The sequence below is a fragment of the Harpegnathos saltator genome, unplaced genomic scaffold, assembly GCF_003227715.2.
Source record: "Harpegnathos saltator strain DR-91 unplaced genomic scaffold, Hsal_v8.6 scaffold844, whole genome shotgun sequence".
Taxonomy (NCBI): Eukaryota; Metazoa; Arthropoda; class Insecta; order Hymenoptera; family Formicidae; genus Harpegnathos; species Harpegnathos saltator.
The window spans coordinates 1349489-1366966 of record NW_020230698.1 but is presented as its reverse complement, the minus strand read 5'-3'; the positions used below and the strand labels follow the sequence as shown (position 1 = coordinate 1366966).

General features: G+C 51.1%; 1 protein-coding gene across 2 annotated transcripts; it reads right to left on the bottom strand.

Annotated features, from left to right (window-relative positions):
* Positions 1-671: 671 nt before the first annotated feature.
* CPR16 (cuticular protein 16) lies at positions 672-5384 on the bottom strand. Of its 2 annotated transcripts, none has more exons than XM_025307297.1 (4): positions 5201-5384; positions 3313-3508; positions 2075-2388; positions 672-1688 (listed from the first exon to the last, which is right to left on the bottom strand). In XM_025307297.1, exons 1-4 carry the CDS (start codon positions 5207-5209, stop codon positions 1173-1175), a joined length of 1035 nt encoding a protein of 344 aa, XP_025163082.1. In that variant the 5' UTR covers positions 5210-5384; the 3' UTR covers positions 672-1172. The 2 variants fall into 2 exon arrangements, with proteins under 2 accessions (XP_025163082.1, XP_025163083.1); XM_025307298.1 differs by having other exon boundaries at positions 2102-2388.
* Between the last annotated feature and the right edge of the window lie 12094 nt (positions 5385-17478).

The window sequence follows — 17478 nt, the reverse complement described above, 5'->3', positions numbered from 1 at the left end:
CGAGCTCGGGAATGAGAATTAAAGTTCGGTAGTTTCGTTTGCTTGAAAAGTGCGGCATTTCTCCTGAAAATAATCTCCTGCTTATCTACAGGTCTACAAGAAAAAGAACACATTACCCCGATTTCCTTTTTTAATAAAATACGAATTTTTATTGAATGCATAAGTGTTTGCGTGTACAATGTTATACTTTAGATAGAAACTTAGGGAAGGATAAGTGAGAAAATATACAGAGACACGCAACAACGTAGAAATTGCATTTTTCGTCTGTATTTGTTTGAAATATGATCGATGGATGCGCGGTCCACTGACAATCTCGAAGATCCGTCTTCCTGAACGTTTCCGTCACACGCTCGCTGTGCGCTCGCGATAAGAATGATGGGAGTAGATCGCCTACGATGTGTACCGCGAAATAATTTAGTCCCTGCCAGTGCCTTCGCGAGAGTAAGTTTGACAATATCGGGAAAAGAAAGAAAGAAAAATAGGGGATGAAAATAAAGTTAGTCTTAAAAGAAGACGCTCGAATACAAATCAAGTCCGTTCCTCAGCGTTTCCGCGAGAATAAATGTCGAACGGACTCGAGAAGCATTCGCGAAGGTATTTCCTCGAATCCCCGACACCGATACCTATTAGAGAGAGAGAGAGAGAGAGAGAGAAAGAGAGAGAGAGAGAGAGAGAGAGAGAGAGAGAGAGAGAGAGAGAGAGAGAGACAGACGTCGCATTTGCATTCAGATCTCCAGACTGAGGGATACGTAGCCTTCTTTTTTTATTGCATATTCTCGCTCGTCGCTGCGAGCGCGATCGCCGTTGACGAAACTAATCGGCGCAACATTTGCGCGAACATTTGCGAGCGCAATCGAACGAACTTGCACGGGGCGATCCACGATGTCGATCCGTTTTCCCGCCCTCTTGAGCCCTCAGTCGAAAAAACCCGTCTCGCGAAATTCACGAGACAACAACGTACATATGCTGGATTTGATCTTCCGAGAGTCCGCGCGCCCGCTCGAAATCGCGCGACGTTCCGAGAGATTCTCAATGCAGAGGAGAGGATCGCGTTTACGGCACATTAACGTCTCGTCTCGTTGCATCTCACAAGTCGACACCAGGCTCCAAAGCGACGCAAGCTCGCAGCCGTCTCCTGCGCGACATTCGCTGCGAAGACGGTGGGGTCGTCACTAAGCCTCGGGCAGGTTGGTCGCCAACACCCGGAATCCGTTATGGTCAGCGACGTAGTGCACCTGCTGCAGAATCCCGTTGGGGTCGATGTAACTGTAGGCGCCTCTGGTGGTGCCATCCAACGACCTGGACTCGGTCTTGGCACTGGAGTCCCCGGTGTAGCTATAGTCATATTGGCCCAACGAGTCCTGGGTGTGTTGCAGCGAGCTATGGAGGAATCTGTAAGGCAGCACCGAGAACACATAGGGTGTAGGCATAGCTATCGGCCTCTGAGCGCTGGCGAGCGGCACCAATTTGCCGTGGTGCAGCGCATTCTGATTAGACGTCTGCTCCTCGTCCTTGAAGAGCGTGTTCTCCCTCAACGACGTCGAAGTGGGTAACGAGAAGCCGCCGATGGCGGTGGCGGCGGTGGGAAGCGAAGGCGCGGACGTTATCTGGGAGAGACTCGGATCCGGCTTGGGAATGTCGATCCTGTCCGCCTCCGACCTTGACAGTAGAAACGGATTCTTCGTGCTCTACGAGGGTGAAGAGAAGAGGAACAGGATAACAGATCGATTGTTTCGACGTTGCGATTGCGATGAATTGTCCCCGGGCGTGATATTTCGGGAGGGGGTGAGGGGAGCTGCAGGTGCAGCTTGTCACGAGTGCGCTTTAATTGGGTGATATGATTACGCAGATTTCGTCACTGTTTGGCACGATCGTGGCTCGATCCAATCGCGGCAATATTTTATTATTTTATCTCATGTTTGTAGCGTGTGAATTTTTCATCCTCGAATCTACACCTGCGAATTCTGCGTGTTTTACCCAACCCAGCATAATATCCGCAAACTACCCGCTCAAATTTCCGCGCGAACGGGAAAGTGAATTTCGGCTCAAATGAGGACAACCGCGGCAAACTCACCTCCGCGTCTCGCGCGTTCGAGCTTACATCGACTTTGCCGTTTCCCTGCGGTTGGATCTGAGCGAGGCTGAAGTACGACGGTAGGATCTTGTACGACAGGAGGTTCTGATCCTGCCAATTGGCCTGTTGCGACTTCTGCAATTCCTCGAGGTGATCCCTCTTCGCCGCGGCCACTTCTGGCGTGTCCTGTATCGTCTGCAACTCATCCTTGGGCGGCTGCGGTAAATTGCTAGCGCTCACTCGAAATCCATTTTGATCGTCCGCCGTGTACGAGACCGTTTGCAAAATTCCATTTGCATCGATGTAGGAGTATCCTGCGGGCGAACGGAGATAATACTCTCTTCGATAAATAGCGTCGGCGCGCCCTCCGGGAAACCGCGCTTTCGAGCAGAGGAAGGCGTTTATCTCTTGCGGAAAATTGCTACCGAAGATCGCTACACGGTGCTGTTGCATTTTTTCTACTTGTAGAATATTTACCATAATTCTTATATTATTTCACCAACATATAACGAATCGACTAATGAGAACCCGGATCGCATAATTTAATCCAAATCCCTCGGAAGGACAAGATCTATCGTAATTCTTTTCCCCTTTCTTCTCTCCTTTTTCGAATATTTTTCGACTCGAACCATCTTTCGATCCTTCATCCTCAGTATTAATTATTTCAGTCAATCTCGTGGTATTAATGACAAAATCTCCTGCGTCCTGCGTCCCTAGTATATAAAGTTAACATCGTTCGTCGACGGCGGGTTGGGATCCCACACGCGTTTCGCCGATTACGTTAGCGCGACTTCCAGTTGCGCGTTACACAGTCGAGCGTACGGTGAGTCATATCTCGCGGACGAACGAAAGTCCGGGATAAGCTCGAATCGCTCATCGAGCACGCAAACCGCGCGCGCATTGTCGTCCGAGGAAATTTGCAGGGACGAGGCATGGGCGTTTTCTTGCGTCACGCCGCGGCGTGCGCATTAGCGAGGGATTCTCTCGCGACACACGTAGGCTGGTTCTCGCAACACTTCGGCAAGAATGCATTCCATTTATGCATTTCTCTCGCGGCGCTCACGGTTAGATCACGAATCATCGACTGTGGAGCGAGACCGTCGCCTTGTGCCCAGGACGGGATGTCTCGGGTCGGAGCCAGGCTTGGTCGCGGATATTTACGACCGAGGGGATTCTACCTCGAGCGAATGAACGAACGAAAGTCCGGGACGAGCGCGAAAGTCAAGAGTGAGACTCACCACCCTGCGTTACGCCATTCAAGGTGGATTCCGCTTTGGCATGGTGGGGTCCTGTGAAGGAATACTTGTATGAGCCCGACCCGTCCTGTATGTGGTACTGCCTCAATGGCGAGAGGGCTGGTATCGGACTCAGCCAGACATTGGCGGCGATCGGCGAGGCGATGGATCGCCCGACGACAAGGCTGCACAGGATCGCCTGCGGGCAGAGGAATGACGAGCGATGATCGTCATCGAGTTGAATTGTCATTCGCGCATGAAGAAGAAGGAGAAAGTAAAACGATTTCGGCGGAGAATTCGGTACGAATTCTCTTTGACACTGGAACAGCCAAGCGATTAAAATGACCAGTTCGCAATTTCATAAATTACTCAAAAGGTATATTATGATGCATTTTTTATTTTTTATTTTTTATTTTTGATGGACTATAACTGAGAGTAAAGCTTGAAAAAATAAATATACATTTTTGTCCTTAAATAACACGTTTCTCCTCCTCTTGAAATCCGAATGAATTGAAAAGAAGTAAATTGAGCTGAAATTGAAAAATTCATAGTTTCAGGAAACACGGAGAAGTTTTGGCACGTAGAATATACAGGAGATGGAAAACGATTTCAGCAGAGACACGAATCCGCCCCTTCGAGTAAGTCGCGTGATTGGTGAGATCGATTAAAGAAGTTTGCAGATTAGAGTTTGCACAAAGCGAAGTTTTCGCATAAGCCAGACTTCATGATGAAAGTTAGCCGACTATGCGTGTGTGTGTGTGTGTGTGTGTGTGTGTGTGTGTGTTTTCATTCACGAATACTGACCGCAACTACGAGTTCGACTTACATTCGCAGGCAGCACATGCGAATTATTAAAGACTCCCGCGGTTGCGAACAAGACCGTGCGAGCCGCGTCGGTTCGCCGACGTCGACGCGCTCACTCGAGTGCGGCAATGTTTGTCTTGAACGTTTCATCTCGCAAATTGACTGCGAACTATCGCCGAACGCTCGCGTTTGTCCGGCCGCAGTTAATTAACTCACGGCGGTGCACCGACGGTACGGTCGCGCGCGGTCAGCACGAGCGCGCAACTTCATGAACGTCCCGCACGAGAAGAGCGATCCCCCGCGGTCGGTCGACCGCGACAAGTCGGTCACGAGAAAAGACTGCACACCCCTGAAAGGCGCGATAAGCCATATCGATCGCAAGATCGGCCGAGAAGTACTCGCATTCGTCATGAACGCCTTCTCCATGGGCCAAAGCGATATTCCACGAAGCGTGAATCCAGGACTTCGACCCGAGTCGGCGAACAACCTCGCGCGAGTAACCTGGCAATTTGACCGAATCGATAGTTATGATACCGGACTGATACCGAGCCCGCTCTCTCGTGTATTATACTTCCGCTGCGGCGTACACCCGACAACAGCGGCAATTGACAGTAACGCGAAGGTAAATTTGCCGGAAACGTGAGCTAAATAACGCGATCAAACAACACCGGGATCGATAAGCTCGCTCGGCGTGTCGCTTCAACATCGGACGGCGCACTCTTCGAGTCGACGCGACGCGGTGGATTAAAAATCGCGGGAAACTGCCGTTCTCATATCAACGAGCGGCAACAAGACCGAAGTTTGCTCGTCCTTCGCGAAACGAGCAGCTCCTAGCTCAGCAGAGATACCAGCACCGCGACCAGGTAGATCAGAAGAACGCGCGCGCCAAGTAAAAAGAGAATCCCGGCAGACGACCTCGACAGAGATACGTTCCCGCTGTCGCGTCGTAAATCACACTTGCCGCCGTCAATCGCGCCCGATAATTAGTCGATAATTGGCCCGATAATCAGCCGGAGAGGAGCAAGACGACGGTGCGCGCGCGCGCGCGTCGCGCTCGTGAAAAATGAGCTGGGGTGGATTCACTCACGAGTATCATGGTCGTCCTCGGATGGACCAGGTGCCGCTGAAGGTGCCGTTGATCGTTCGTGACGAGCGCGCGCGCGCGCTGATGATCCGCTCCGACTGTCTCGTAAGCGCGCGACTCTCTGTTTCCCTCTTCCTCTTTTCTCCCGCTCGCGATGCCTAGGATAATCCCGGCGAGAGTCGGCTAACGGGTGTGAGAGTGCAAGCTCTCTCGGTCGCATCCTCTTATATAGGAAGCCGCGGATCTCTGCCGCGCGCGCGCGCTTACGGTGGTTCCCCACCAGCTCCGCGCGCGTTGGGCCCTATTTGCGGGGCCCTACGAGCCGCACGAAGCGCAAACGCGCAAGTGCGCTCGCTCACGGGGCCCTAAGAGGCCTGTGGCCACAAATCACCCCGAGTTCGATTTCCAGGCCGATAAATCAATGTTTATTGGTGTCGGCTACGAGCCGTCGATCTCGCGCGCATTCCGGGCGCCGAGGATGCGTTTTTCGAGCCCCTGTCTCCCTCCCCGCCCATGTAATAAGGATGCACGCACCGGGCTTGTAATAACGCCGCAACAACAACTACGGCAGAGGAGAAGAGAGAAAGAGAGAGAGAGAGAGAGAGAGAGAGAGAGAGAGAGAGAGAGAGAGAGAGAGAGAGAGGAAGATAATTCACGCTGAGCTCTCGGATTTTAAATCTCGTCCTCTCGCAGCAGGCGCCGGGCGGATCTTACTCGTCGACCGGCGATATCGCCTAAGTAGATGTATAAATTACTTCACGTCGACGCGCCTGTTCCGATATGGAATTTACACGGAACGTCCGGGCTGCGTGCTTCGCGTCCGCAGATTTTTTTTTTTTTTTTTTATCAATTCGGAGACGACATCTTTTTCTGCCTCGCGAAAACGTCGAAGATCACGTACTAGCGAACAAAACCCAAGTCGATATTTTGGCTTGAATTTACTCTGCAAATTCCGAATTTGGATATTGCCTTACCCAGATAACATTTTCTCCAGGTTGAATTGTCCTTGGAAAGGATTTTTTCAAGAATTAATATTCGATTATCCCAATATTCTACTTGTGCATTTCGAATTTTTATTCTCAATTATGCGATATATTCATTTATATTAATGATAATGTATATTTTATAATTTAATTGACTAGAGATTAAATCCAATATAAAGATCAATGAACGAGTATAATAAACGAAACAACAAAAAGTTTGCCTCTCCATCATCTTTTTATGATATATTTTCTTCTTCATAGATGTTGGAAATATGTATTTGCACGTCTAGAAATGTATGATGCATCTCGTTGCCCGTTGCTCCTGGCCTTCCGATGTAGCATCCTGCTCCCAGATTCACATAGAAACGATTCGATCGGGAAGAACGTGTGCGGGAATCAACGCGATGCCGCCGAGAAGCCGAATCAATGTTTCAAGAGCCGAGACGGAACGTGTTATGTAAATGTAACGTAACGCTCGGTAACGGAAAACGGTTACGATTGAGCGAGTGATTCGAGCTGCCATCAATCGTCAACAGTCGCAGTTCGTCATTGCGCACCGAATAATTGCAATAATCGAAACATCCCGGACCTTCGAGGCGATGAAGCTCACATTCGTCCATCGCGTAACTTTCCGCGTATTCATTACTTTTCCAATCGGCGAGCAACACAAGCATTCACCCGATACGTGTGTATCGGTGTAATTTATCATTTACACCTTGGAAGATTAAATTTATTACCCTTCATCGGCCTTTCAAGCACTTAATCGAAGTTTCGCCGGCGTCGCGTTATTCAACATGTATCTTTGATCGAATCGTATCCTCGACTGTCAGTGTCAGTGCCAATGCCAGTGCCACGAAGGACCAGCCAGGATGTCGAAAAAACAGGATGCAGGATGCAAGGCACGGACAGCGATACGTGTAAAATTATTTATTATACAAGAGGTCCGATTTTTAATGGACATTAACATTGATTCGAACTTATCTATTAATCTTTACGAAATTATTTAATGCTCGCTTATCCTCAACCACACGTATTCCACTCGCAGTTGAGTAAATTATAATCAGTATATCGCTAACAGGAAAAATTGCAAGAATAAAAATTAGATATATATAGTACCGAGATAAACGAAACGTTAAAGAATTCCTGGACGAGGGAACGTCTGTTCGCAGCGTAAGAGAAAACGACGATAAGCGATTATTCGCAGCGTCAAGGTGAGGCAATCACCTCCCAGCTCCCGTATGATAACGTTCGATATCTCGAGATTCTTCGTCGAGGTCCTTCAAGCATGACGGAATTAACAAGGTTAACGTAGAATCCAAATTTCGCCTGGTCAGGATAACAGGCTCGCCGGCGAGGATAAAGAAATCGTAAAGTCTGACAATTTTCTCGGAACGATACCTTAATAACGTTCCCTCCTGAAATTACGCGCTACGAAATGGATTCTCGCGCGCGCAGCAGGCAATCTCGCGAATTCTCTCCGTGTATCGCTCTCGGGCTCGATGCGCCGCGCACAATTCTATTGAAATCACCGCGCGATTGCCGCTAATAGCGCGCTAAGGCAGCCTGGCAGTTTGTTATCGCCGTACGTTAATACCTCATTACGCTTGTAATCAAAGACTCTCGCATAATTTATGCGGACCATCGCGCGCAATTTCCATTACCGCTAAACCTGACATTAGCGCTAGTTACCCCGCGTACACTCGCACGACGATCACGGCCGATATAGCGTAATAAGCCGCGCGCAGCGTCACGTTGGCGACGCCAAAAGGACGACGAGCGCACGTACGATTATACGAGGCCGCGAAATGACATCGCAAGGGCGCCGTAATGGATAAGAAGAGCACAGCGTGTTGCGCATACCGAGGTGTGCAAAGACGGGCGTTGCGCAACGTCATGCGGCACTTAGCGCGGCCAGGATGAGCCCCGAGACGCGAGGCAAATCGCAATCGCGCGCGCCGAGGAACCTCATATTCAAATCGGAGCGATTCGTCCTGGAAGACGCGTCGTGCCGACGCGACGATAATGATTAGCCGATAGCGCGAGGACGACACCGTGGACGATTGCATCTCGCGAGAAAGTGGATCTCGCATCTTCCCGAAGGCGAAGGTCGAGAACACGACGGACACACAACGCGGCGAGACACGGTGTCCCGTGATTTTTACATGAAGACGCCGCCGAGACACCGAGATTCCACTCGCGCTCTCGCGACTCGAGGATGAAAACAGCTTCCAGTCCAGCGGCCGTCGAGAGAGAAAGAAAGAGAGATACGAGCGTTGTATCGATTAGCAACGAACCGTCGTCGAACGAATCCGGTCCCGACGATTGTGCACCGTGAGATGAGGCTTCGCGGCCATTTGTTGGGCCGCGTCCGCGAGATTAAAGGCGCGTCGAGGGGGTTGAAATAGCGTCCGCGTCTGATTCGCAGCAAAAATCGGCGCGCCGTGGTCCTTGGCAAATAGGAACGAATGCGAATGCAATTAACGGGCGGCTAAAATGAAACGATACCGGCGGCGATGGCGCGGATAAGAGAGAGAGAAAGGGAGAGGGAGAGAGAGAAAGAGAGAGAGAGAGAGAGGGAGAGACGCGGTGGCGTCTTTAGGAAAGGTCCAGGACGGCCGCGGGGCCCGAGCGCCTCTCTCCGCCGCCGATCGCATAAATAACACCCGGCCACGAATTTACGGCTGGCTCGCTTAATCCGACGAGATGTAAGGGAACGATATGAGCGTAACGAGTTCATCAATTCCGACGGAATTACTCACGTGCTCGCGCAACAAGTCGCCGATGAGAGGATTCTTTCGCCGGCGCGCCGACCACGTGGGCGGCGTTGCGTTGGTTTTGACATTGGCACTAAACGGAGCTCTCCCTCTTCTTGTCTCCCTCCCTCCCTCCCTCCCTCCCTCCCTCCTTCCCTCACTCTCTCTCTCTCTCTCTCACTCTCTCTCTCTCTCTCTCTCTCTCTCTCTCTCTCTCTCTCTCTCTCTCTCTCTCCCTCTCTCTCTCTCTCTCTCTCTCTCTCTCTCTTTCACCTCCTCTCCCTCTCATCTCGCATTAAATGGCACTCGTAGAGCCGACTATCTAACCACGCACTCGTGCGGCTCCGATGCGCAATGCAATGCCGTTGAGAATGCCAACGAGAAAGCACCGGACAAACGGCGGTGATCCTAAATCAAGCCCTCCCCCCGCAGCGAGAACAATGGTAATCATTAATTCTCGGCCGACGCGCGGAGCGCGAGGAATCCGATACGAGAACGCGTGCAGGGGGGTCATCCTCGGGGTATTAAAATTAGCGTAACCTTGTAACGAAACGCACGAGAAAGTCTCACGAGTATACCTCTACGTGAACTTTCAGGAACGACTCGTAGATGTTCGATAAAACTCCTCACCCGAGAAGCAACTCGTGAACACTCGCTCGGGCGGAAGGGGTAAGTTTCCCAAATTTATATCGCGAAATACCGCGATCCTGATATCTCTCTCTTCCCCTCTCCTTCTCTCTCTCTCTCTCTCTCTCTCTCCCCGTCCCTCTCCCTAAAGACTCATTAAATCGATGTGTAATTGCCGGCTATTATCCCGCTTCGGTACCTATTCGAGCTATTCGAAGGCACAAACTGCATCGTGCCTATGCGCGCGGCCTCTCTCACGGTTCCGGAATGTGTGTCCCCGCAGGACCGCTCGCGGTGCCGCGAAGCTGGGGAATGTTTTCGCTGTCGGCGTAAGTTGCCCGCCCTCCCGGTATCCCCCGCGACGATTTCAATGCCGAGGTAACTACCGCATCGCGCTAATCGCCGCCGGAACTCTTGCAGCCTAATTGCGACTGCCGCGTCGTGCCGGCGGCGGGTTGATGCCCGTCGCCTCGCGGCCAGCGTTTCTACCCGCCGCGCCGCGCCACGTCGCCGACATCGACGAGCGAACGTTATTCGAACGTATTGCGAACAACTCGCGGCCGCGACGTCTTTATTACGGCGGTCTGTATCCCGCTCGTAAAACTCTCCTCCCGGTATAACCGCGGCGAGAGCGAGAGCGAGAGCGCCTTTAACGTCCCAACCCCCGTCTTTTTTCTCCCCTTTTCTGTCTCACTCGCGAAACTGGTCGCCGTCGTTGGCGCTGCGAGACGCGTCTCTCGCGAATGTATTACGTGCCAGAAGCGTACGAGCTGTTGGCCGAATCGATGCCGGCCGGCGCGGCCCCGGGAATCGTAAAGAAAAATTTGCAACGCGGAGAATTTGCGCCAGTCGGTCGTAAAAGCATCGCGTAAATAACAGGGCGCGTGACGTAACAGGGCGCAACGATCGATCACGGAGTCGTTGTCGGCCGCGAAAACTCTCGCGAGTACTCGCGCGAGACGGCCGATGCAAGATGAGGAAGCGTTGCGTTTTAATCGTCGGACCAAGCCAACGCGGCTTTAGCTCCTTGCGCGGCGGCGGCGGCGGCGGCGGCGGCGGCACGCTCTCTTTTCTCCTCCTCTTTCTCACACAATAACACGATATTGCTTTCCACCTCATATATCCGGGGAAAGACCGCACGAGGGACTACTGCCGCCGCAGCAACGAGCAAAGAAAGATTATAAAGAAAGAGGAAGAGGAGGAGGAGAAGAGAGGGAAATGAAAAGCTCCAATTTTGGAGCTTTCCGTAATCGCTCTTTATATTAATTCCGTCGGATTTCCCTGCGACTTTCCCAGCGACTTTCCCAGCGATATCCGAGCGCGGCGATTTCATCCTTGGAGGACTGTTCCGCAGTAGCAATTCTATCTCCTACGGACGATTTTCGAGCGGTAATTCTACCCGCGACGGACAAGCTTTGAGTACATAGCTTAGTGTACACAACGTGTCCACTTACGATCGCCACGTTTCCTCGTCGTTTACGAATATCGCCCAAAGTGTGCGAATTAATTACGTTTCCCGCTGACAAATTGTTAAGCTTGTTTCCTCAGCTCCCGACCGAACGACTCGATCGGGGTGAAGGACCCTCTCCTCTCCTCTCCTCTCCGCTCCGTTCCGCGCCGTTTTTGCGATTTGCCGCAGATTTGATACGACCACGTTACCGCAGCAACACGTCGCATCCGACATAATATATATTCCTCTCGCTCTCGTGCTCTCGCCGTGTTACTCCCGCATTCGCGCGCCCGCGAAACGCGCCGGATACGTCTGTAAGATATTCGGCGTCGCCTTTTACGGAGCAGGCGAATTTTTCTTGTCTACCCCGCCGCCTCGAGGATCGGAGATGGCTTTGCTGACGCTGCACAGTGGTGCCTAACAAGAGCCTTCGCTCTGAGAGTCGCACCTTGCGAAATCCTTCATCGTCTTGGAAAATCGCCGATTTTTCTCCGGATCGGCGAAATCAGAAGTAACGTTTATCAACCCCCCGATAGGCGCAATATATCTCACAGATACAGATATATTTATATTTCAAACTTTCGCGGTGCTCGCAGCGGGACCGAATCCACCATTTTTATTGTATATTGAGAAACAAAACATTCAAACCACAAAAATATTTCTTATTTTTAAGATATTTTTTTCTTTATATGCACATTGAGCGTTATATAGACATGAACATTTTATAAGTGTATTTATAAAAAATGAAAGTCAGAAGTTGCGACTCTGTGGAGAGTTCATCGGAAATTCGTATCAGAGAAACTTTTCTCCTCCAGTTTTCGCCTCCAGTTTGATATCGATATGTTCGCAACGTTCGTTATCTTCTTCGATTTATGATCTACGCGTGACATTTTCTGACGAAAAAATTGACGCGGATACGCTTTTTATTGCTGTTTCCTTTTATTGTTACATTTTATCAATTCGGCTCTCTCTCTCTCTCTCTCTCTCTCTCTCTCTTTCTCTCTCTCCCTCTCTCTCTCTCTCTCTCTCTCTCTCTCCCTCTCTCTCTCTCAAGACAGGCGCGTGTATCGAAATATTTTCCAAGTGAATCTCGCCCCAGTCCAGGCACCACTGCTCGCGCCGGCAAGAAAGCAACGCCAGTTTTGATTCGGGTGAAACGCGCGGCAACGACAGCGAATACAAATAGGACCTACGTTTCGCCGCATACATTCCCCTGTCACCTCCTCGCGTCAGTAAAGGCCGCTTCGCTGTCAGGAATAACCTGATTTACGAGCACGGCCCGTAAAATCTTTCCCCAAGACCGACAGCCGTGGTTTGAATAACTGGCGCGCGAATCGCGAGTATATCTCTCTGCATCGCCCACGCGAGGCGGTTCCGGTAATCAGGTGTTTGCACAATTTTTCGCAGCTAAAATATTCCCCCGACTCTCTCGAGTTCTCAACACTGAACATTCGAGGCGACCAAACCCCTCAGATTTTCAATAGTCGCTCGAGATCGATCGAGGAATTGTAGTTTCTTAATTATCCGCTTAGCTATCGAGCTGGAATTTTTGCAGACAGATATATTTCTACGTTTTTCATATCGTATCGTCAACAAAACCGAAACGCTCGCGCTTGTACGTAGAAATCGATGCGCAACACTGAGCCCAAAATATAAAAGATATTCACTCGGCGGGTACTAATAACATTTGCCCCGAGAAAAATTGTATGCCGAGAAAAAAAATTTTCTTTCGCATGAGAAAATATTTTCTCAAAACTGCGAAGCTTCCACTCCCCCCGCGAAAACAGCCGTTCCCTTCTATTTAAACAGAAGAATTTAAATTTAAGCAAATACGTCGTCGATGAACCAACTGGATAAATATTTTTTTATCCCTCGGATACTTTCTTTCTCCTCGGTGTAATATAACCCGTCGCCGATACCCATCGCCGTGGAGTCGCCGAGCGGCGTGCATCGCTCGCTCTCGGGGACGCGCGCGCATCGACACGCAGGTGGTACGGTCGCGTCGCCTCCGCCTTTCGTCTGGCGAAATTAAATTAGGCTCCCGATATAAATCGCCGGGCGCGTTATTTTCGCGTCGGAAATTCGCGTAGGCAATTATAAAAGGCCGATAAATAATATGCTAATTAGCCGGCGCGAGGCCGCCGGCGATAAACACCAGCTCGCTCGCTCGCTCACGCGCGCGAATCTTAGCCGGGCTCGTGAATACGACGCGATCGTGAATCACGATCGTTCGCCGCGAGCGTGTACTACAAGGAGGAACTAACGTCCGATCGAAGATTACGGGACTAACTAACGATTCCATTTGCTGATTGCCCGGGCACCGGGCTACTCCGGGCCGTTTTTATCGGCTCGCCTTCCACGAGAGGTCTTAACGCGAGAGCGTGCAACGATAAGCGCCGCAAGGTTGCGCGTGCTGACCGAAGCACGGCCGCGATCAATTAAGATCGATCGATACTTTAATAAGCCGTATTCCGGCGCATTAGTGCGTGAGATGAGTATCCCTCTCGCCCCGCTGCGCCTCGCGCTTGATTGTCGACGATCAACCGCGTAAAAGCGGAATAAAATGTATACTTGTCGTTATACTTCGATGAGGGGGGAGGGACGTGCGTGTGTTATCCTACGCGTAATATTTATTATCGCACGTATCATTCGTCACCGTTGCGAGATACCGAGACGGTGATCGATGAAATTTGTGATCCGGTGTATAATTACTCCGCCGCGGAACTGATAACCGCGACGGGGATTCGTGAAATTTTCATGCTGCAGATAAGCAAAAGTGGATCACACACACACACACACACACACAGAGCAGATCGTGACGTGAGATTGCTGCGGCGGGGGAGGCGCAGGTAAGATTAATTTTCTCATATCTCCGACATCGTGGGCTCGCTTTACAGAAATCCCAACATGCACAGAAGCGCTCTTTCTTTCAGTCCCATTATCGCGACGCTTCGATTATTTTCGCGCGACCCCCAACACATCCGCACCGAATCGTTTTGCAAAAAACTATGTTTCCGCAACGCTTCGAATGAATGTATCCATTCTCTGAATCCTTCAGGGAATCCTCATCTTCGAAAAGGAAAAAGAAAGAAAGGATCAAATCGCAGGCAATTTATTAATTGAGCAATTCAGATCAGCGGTGGGAAGATAACAACATTCCACAATGCAACGCATGGGGAGGGAGGGGGGTCTTTTTTAAATCAACTTTTCACGTCAAACGCAAATCGCACTCGAATTTCTATAACATCTATATCAATATTTATTTACCCCACCTTATATACCGAAATCGGCAAATTTATCGCATCTTACTCGAGTCTCTTGAAGTGCAGCGTAAAATAACACCTCAGCCGGGAATCGACAGGAGAATTGTCTTATCGCCGTCTCATCGGATCGAACCGATTGGCCCCGAACGCGTCGGGAAAATCAACAACCCCACAACGACCCACGATTCAAGCCTCTGCTCGGTCCTAACTTAGTCTCTAAATTCGAGCGGCCAAGCGCGTCCGTAGCGCGTCTAGCCCGTTGATGCCGGCGGATGCGAGTTTATGCGCCATCGGCGACCGGGCTCTATTTCGGTGAACGCACGCGGAAACATAATCTCGGGCGTAAACATCGCGCGCGCTATCGCGTCGCTCGCGTGTGACGCGAAGTGCGAGTAATCGAAAGGGCCTGTGTGTACGTGCCCGGCCGAACGAACGCGTCTCGGAAATCATTATCCGCGACTTTATCGGGCACGGACCATCTGCGGGGTCCGAGCGAGCGCGCGTTATCCCGCCTAGCCCGCGCGAGGTAACGTATGCGCGGCTTTTATCGGCGCGGATATACCTACGCGTCTGCTACGGCGAACGCCTGGACGTTTCTATTATCGCGAGCGCGAATCGTCCTGCCTTCGCGCTCTACCTTCTTTCCTCCTCCTCCTCCTCCTCCTCCTCCCGCGTTCGTCCTACCTTCGCATACTACACCATCTCTCTCGATCGTTGCCTCGCGCGGAGACCGATTTTCCCGCTCGAACTCGAGGACTCTCGATATCGCATTTCGAGCGTGCGCTCCGGACGCGCTCCGGCTCGAGTTCGAAATAATTCGCGCGCTCGCGTCTCGGCGGTTTGCCCCGCTATCTGTCTCCTCCTGTTTGTTTCTTTTCGTCGCGGGGAGATCGAACGTTTACTCGGCCTCGCGCGACACCCCGACACGCATTTTTCAAGGATATCGCGCGGTATATCTCGCCCGAATCTAATATATCTTATTTATTGCGCGACCGATCGATGCTGTTTCGAGACGGCCGCGAAACTGATTGAGGTGTCGCCCCTTTTCCTGCGCGATAGGACAATATGATATCCTAAGAGACAAAGTGTCCGCCATAGGGTTTACGGCGATTCGATCCTTTTTCCCCTGTCTCTCTTTTTCCGTCCCTCTCTCGCCCTCTCTCTCTCTCTCTCTCTCTCTCTCTCTCTCTCTTTTTGCATCGCGCATTGCGCTACATTTATCTCCTCGCGCTCAGGCCTCGATAGAAATATTGGTACCGCGAGTGATTTACGGCGAGCCATTATTATTTCACGTTTACCGCGTGCTCACGCGAGCGGATACACACGCGTGTTATCCACGGCCGAAAAAAAGTGGAGGATTTATACGGCGTTTTATTAAGGCTAATACGAAGGGCGGCTCCGCTTCGACAATAAAGGGATATTACTAGATACTACGCGGCCGTAATGCGTCGATCCGGCATAATGTACGGAACGTTTCAACGGCCTTCTGCCAGCCATCCGTTATGTGCATGCCCACGCACGCACGCACGCACGCACGCACGCACGCACGCACGCACGCACGCGCGCACGCACGCACGTACGCACGCGAACGCTCGCGAAAATAATAATAACGCGCGCACAGGTCGTCGTGAAAACGGGTTCGAAGGCTGTAACGAGAGAATCTCCTCCGCGTGAGAGAATCGCGGCGAAACCGCCGTCGCACGCGATCTTACGCGAACGCATTACCGCCGGATTTCGCATCCTCCGGCGGATTATGCCGATCGCGTTCAGCGACCTTCCCGATGGCCACGCGCTCGTCTCTCCGACCTGCGAGTGTCCTTCGCGGCGAGCGTCGAGCGCGCATGGACTCTCATGCGTTCATGAGACTTCGACTTACACCTTGAGGAGAAAAACAGACTTCTTCTCGCTTGGATATTCGTGTCCAGAGATCAGCTGGACCAGCGATCCTCGAGCGCTCTTGCGCGCTCTCGCGCGAGAGAGTCCGCTTGTTAATAACAGAACGATCGACGATTAACGCGACCTGTTCCTAGCGAGATCAGTTTGTTAAAAAAGTCATAACTATGCATATCATTATGCATATCATTATGCAAAAATGCATATTTATTTCTTTGAGTTTTATTCAATGTCCATTGTATGAAATGCATCGTTATATAACTTTGAATAATTTTTGTGGGGAATTATAAACCGGTTGTTTTTTCGATCATTTGGTGGTTCTAACGTTAACACGTTCGCTACCCTTGTTTATCTGAGGAAATTCCCCCGGCAGACCGCGTGGTATCTGTTCATATAATTATACAAATTATACAAAACAGACTCGGGGGTTGTTTACGTGGATACAAAAAGAAAAAAGTATCGCTGCTACACGCTGCAAACACAGACAAGCCAGGTAGTGAACGTGTTGAGTCGCTAAGAAAATGTCGTTCTCCCGATAATATAAGGAAACTTTCTCCGTGACAATAGAGAAATAATAATGAAAAATCTCCTTCGATCGAGTATTCTTCTTCGGCCTCCGGCGACACGCGCGTCTCCGCAAAATCTCCCTTCGCGAAGAAGACGCGCGTAATGGGACATGGGTGGGACAGGACGCGGTTGGACGCGAGATCCTCGTTAATCTCCTCGTTACTCGCGGACACGCGATACCCGAGCGAGCGCGAGGGAAGGAATTTAACGTCGTAATATATTCGCGACGGATAAGAATCCGAAGTGTCAAGGTCGCGCGATTTCTGCCCCATCTTCGGCGGCCGAGACACGACGGCGACAAATCGAGCGACCGGCTAATAAGAGAGAATACCAGCCGGGATTGTGATGCAAATTCCCGCGTGCGCGTTCGAAAGGAGCCACGAGAATTGAAAGAGGCGACGCGGCTAATTAAAGCCGCGGGCTCGGATTCGCGGGCGACAATTCGCGGGTTTTCTTTCTCTCCTTCTCTTTCTTCTTTCAGTGATGTGCGCGAGGATTTGAATAAACGCGAGGGACGATCGCGGCCTTCGAGGGGACCGGATCCGATCGCTATTCTTCGAGAAACCGGACAGCCGGACGGCTCAATTTAAATCCCCGCGCGGATTGACATTATCGGACATTGCTTGGCGTGTCCGCGAGCGAGGAAGCAGGCATTCTCCGTCGGAGTCGACGTCAATGTCCACGGGCATGAAAGATAGTGGTCGTTTGTACATGCGTGCGCAATTGAGACATGCGTGCTGTTTCT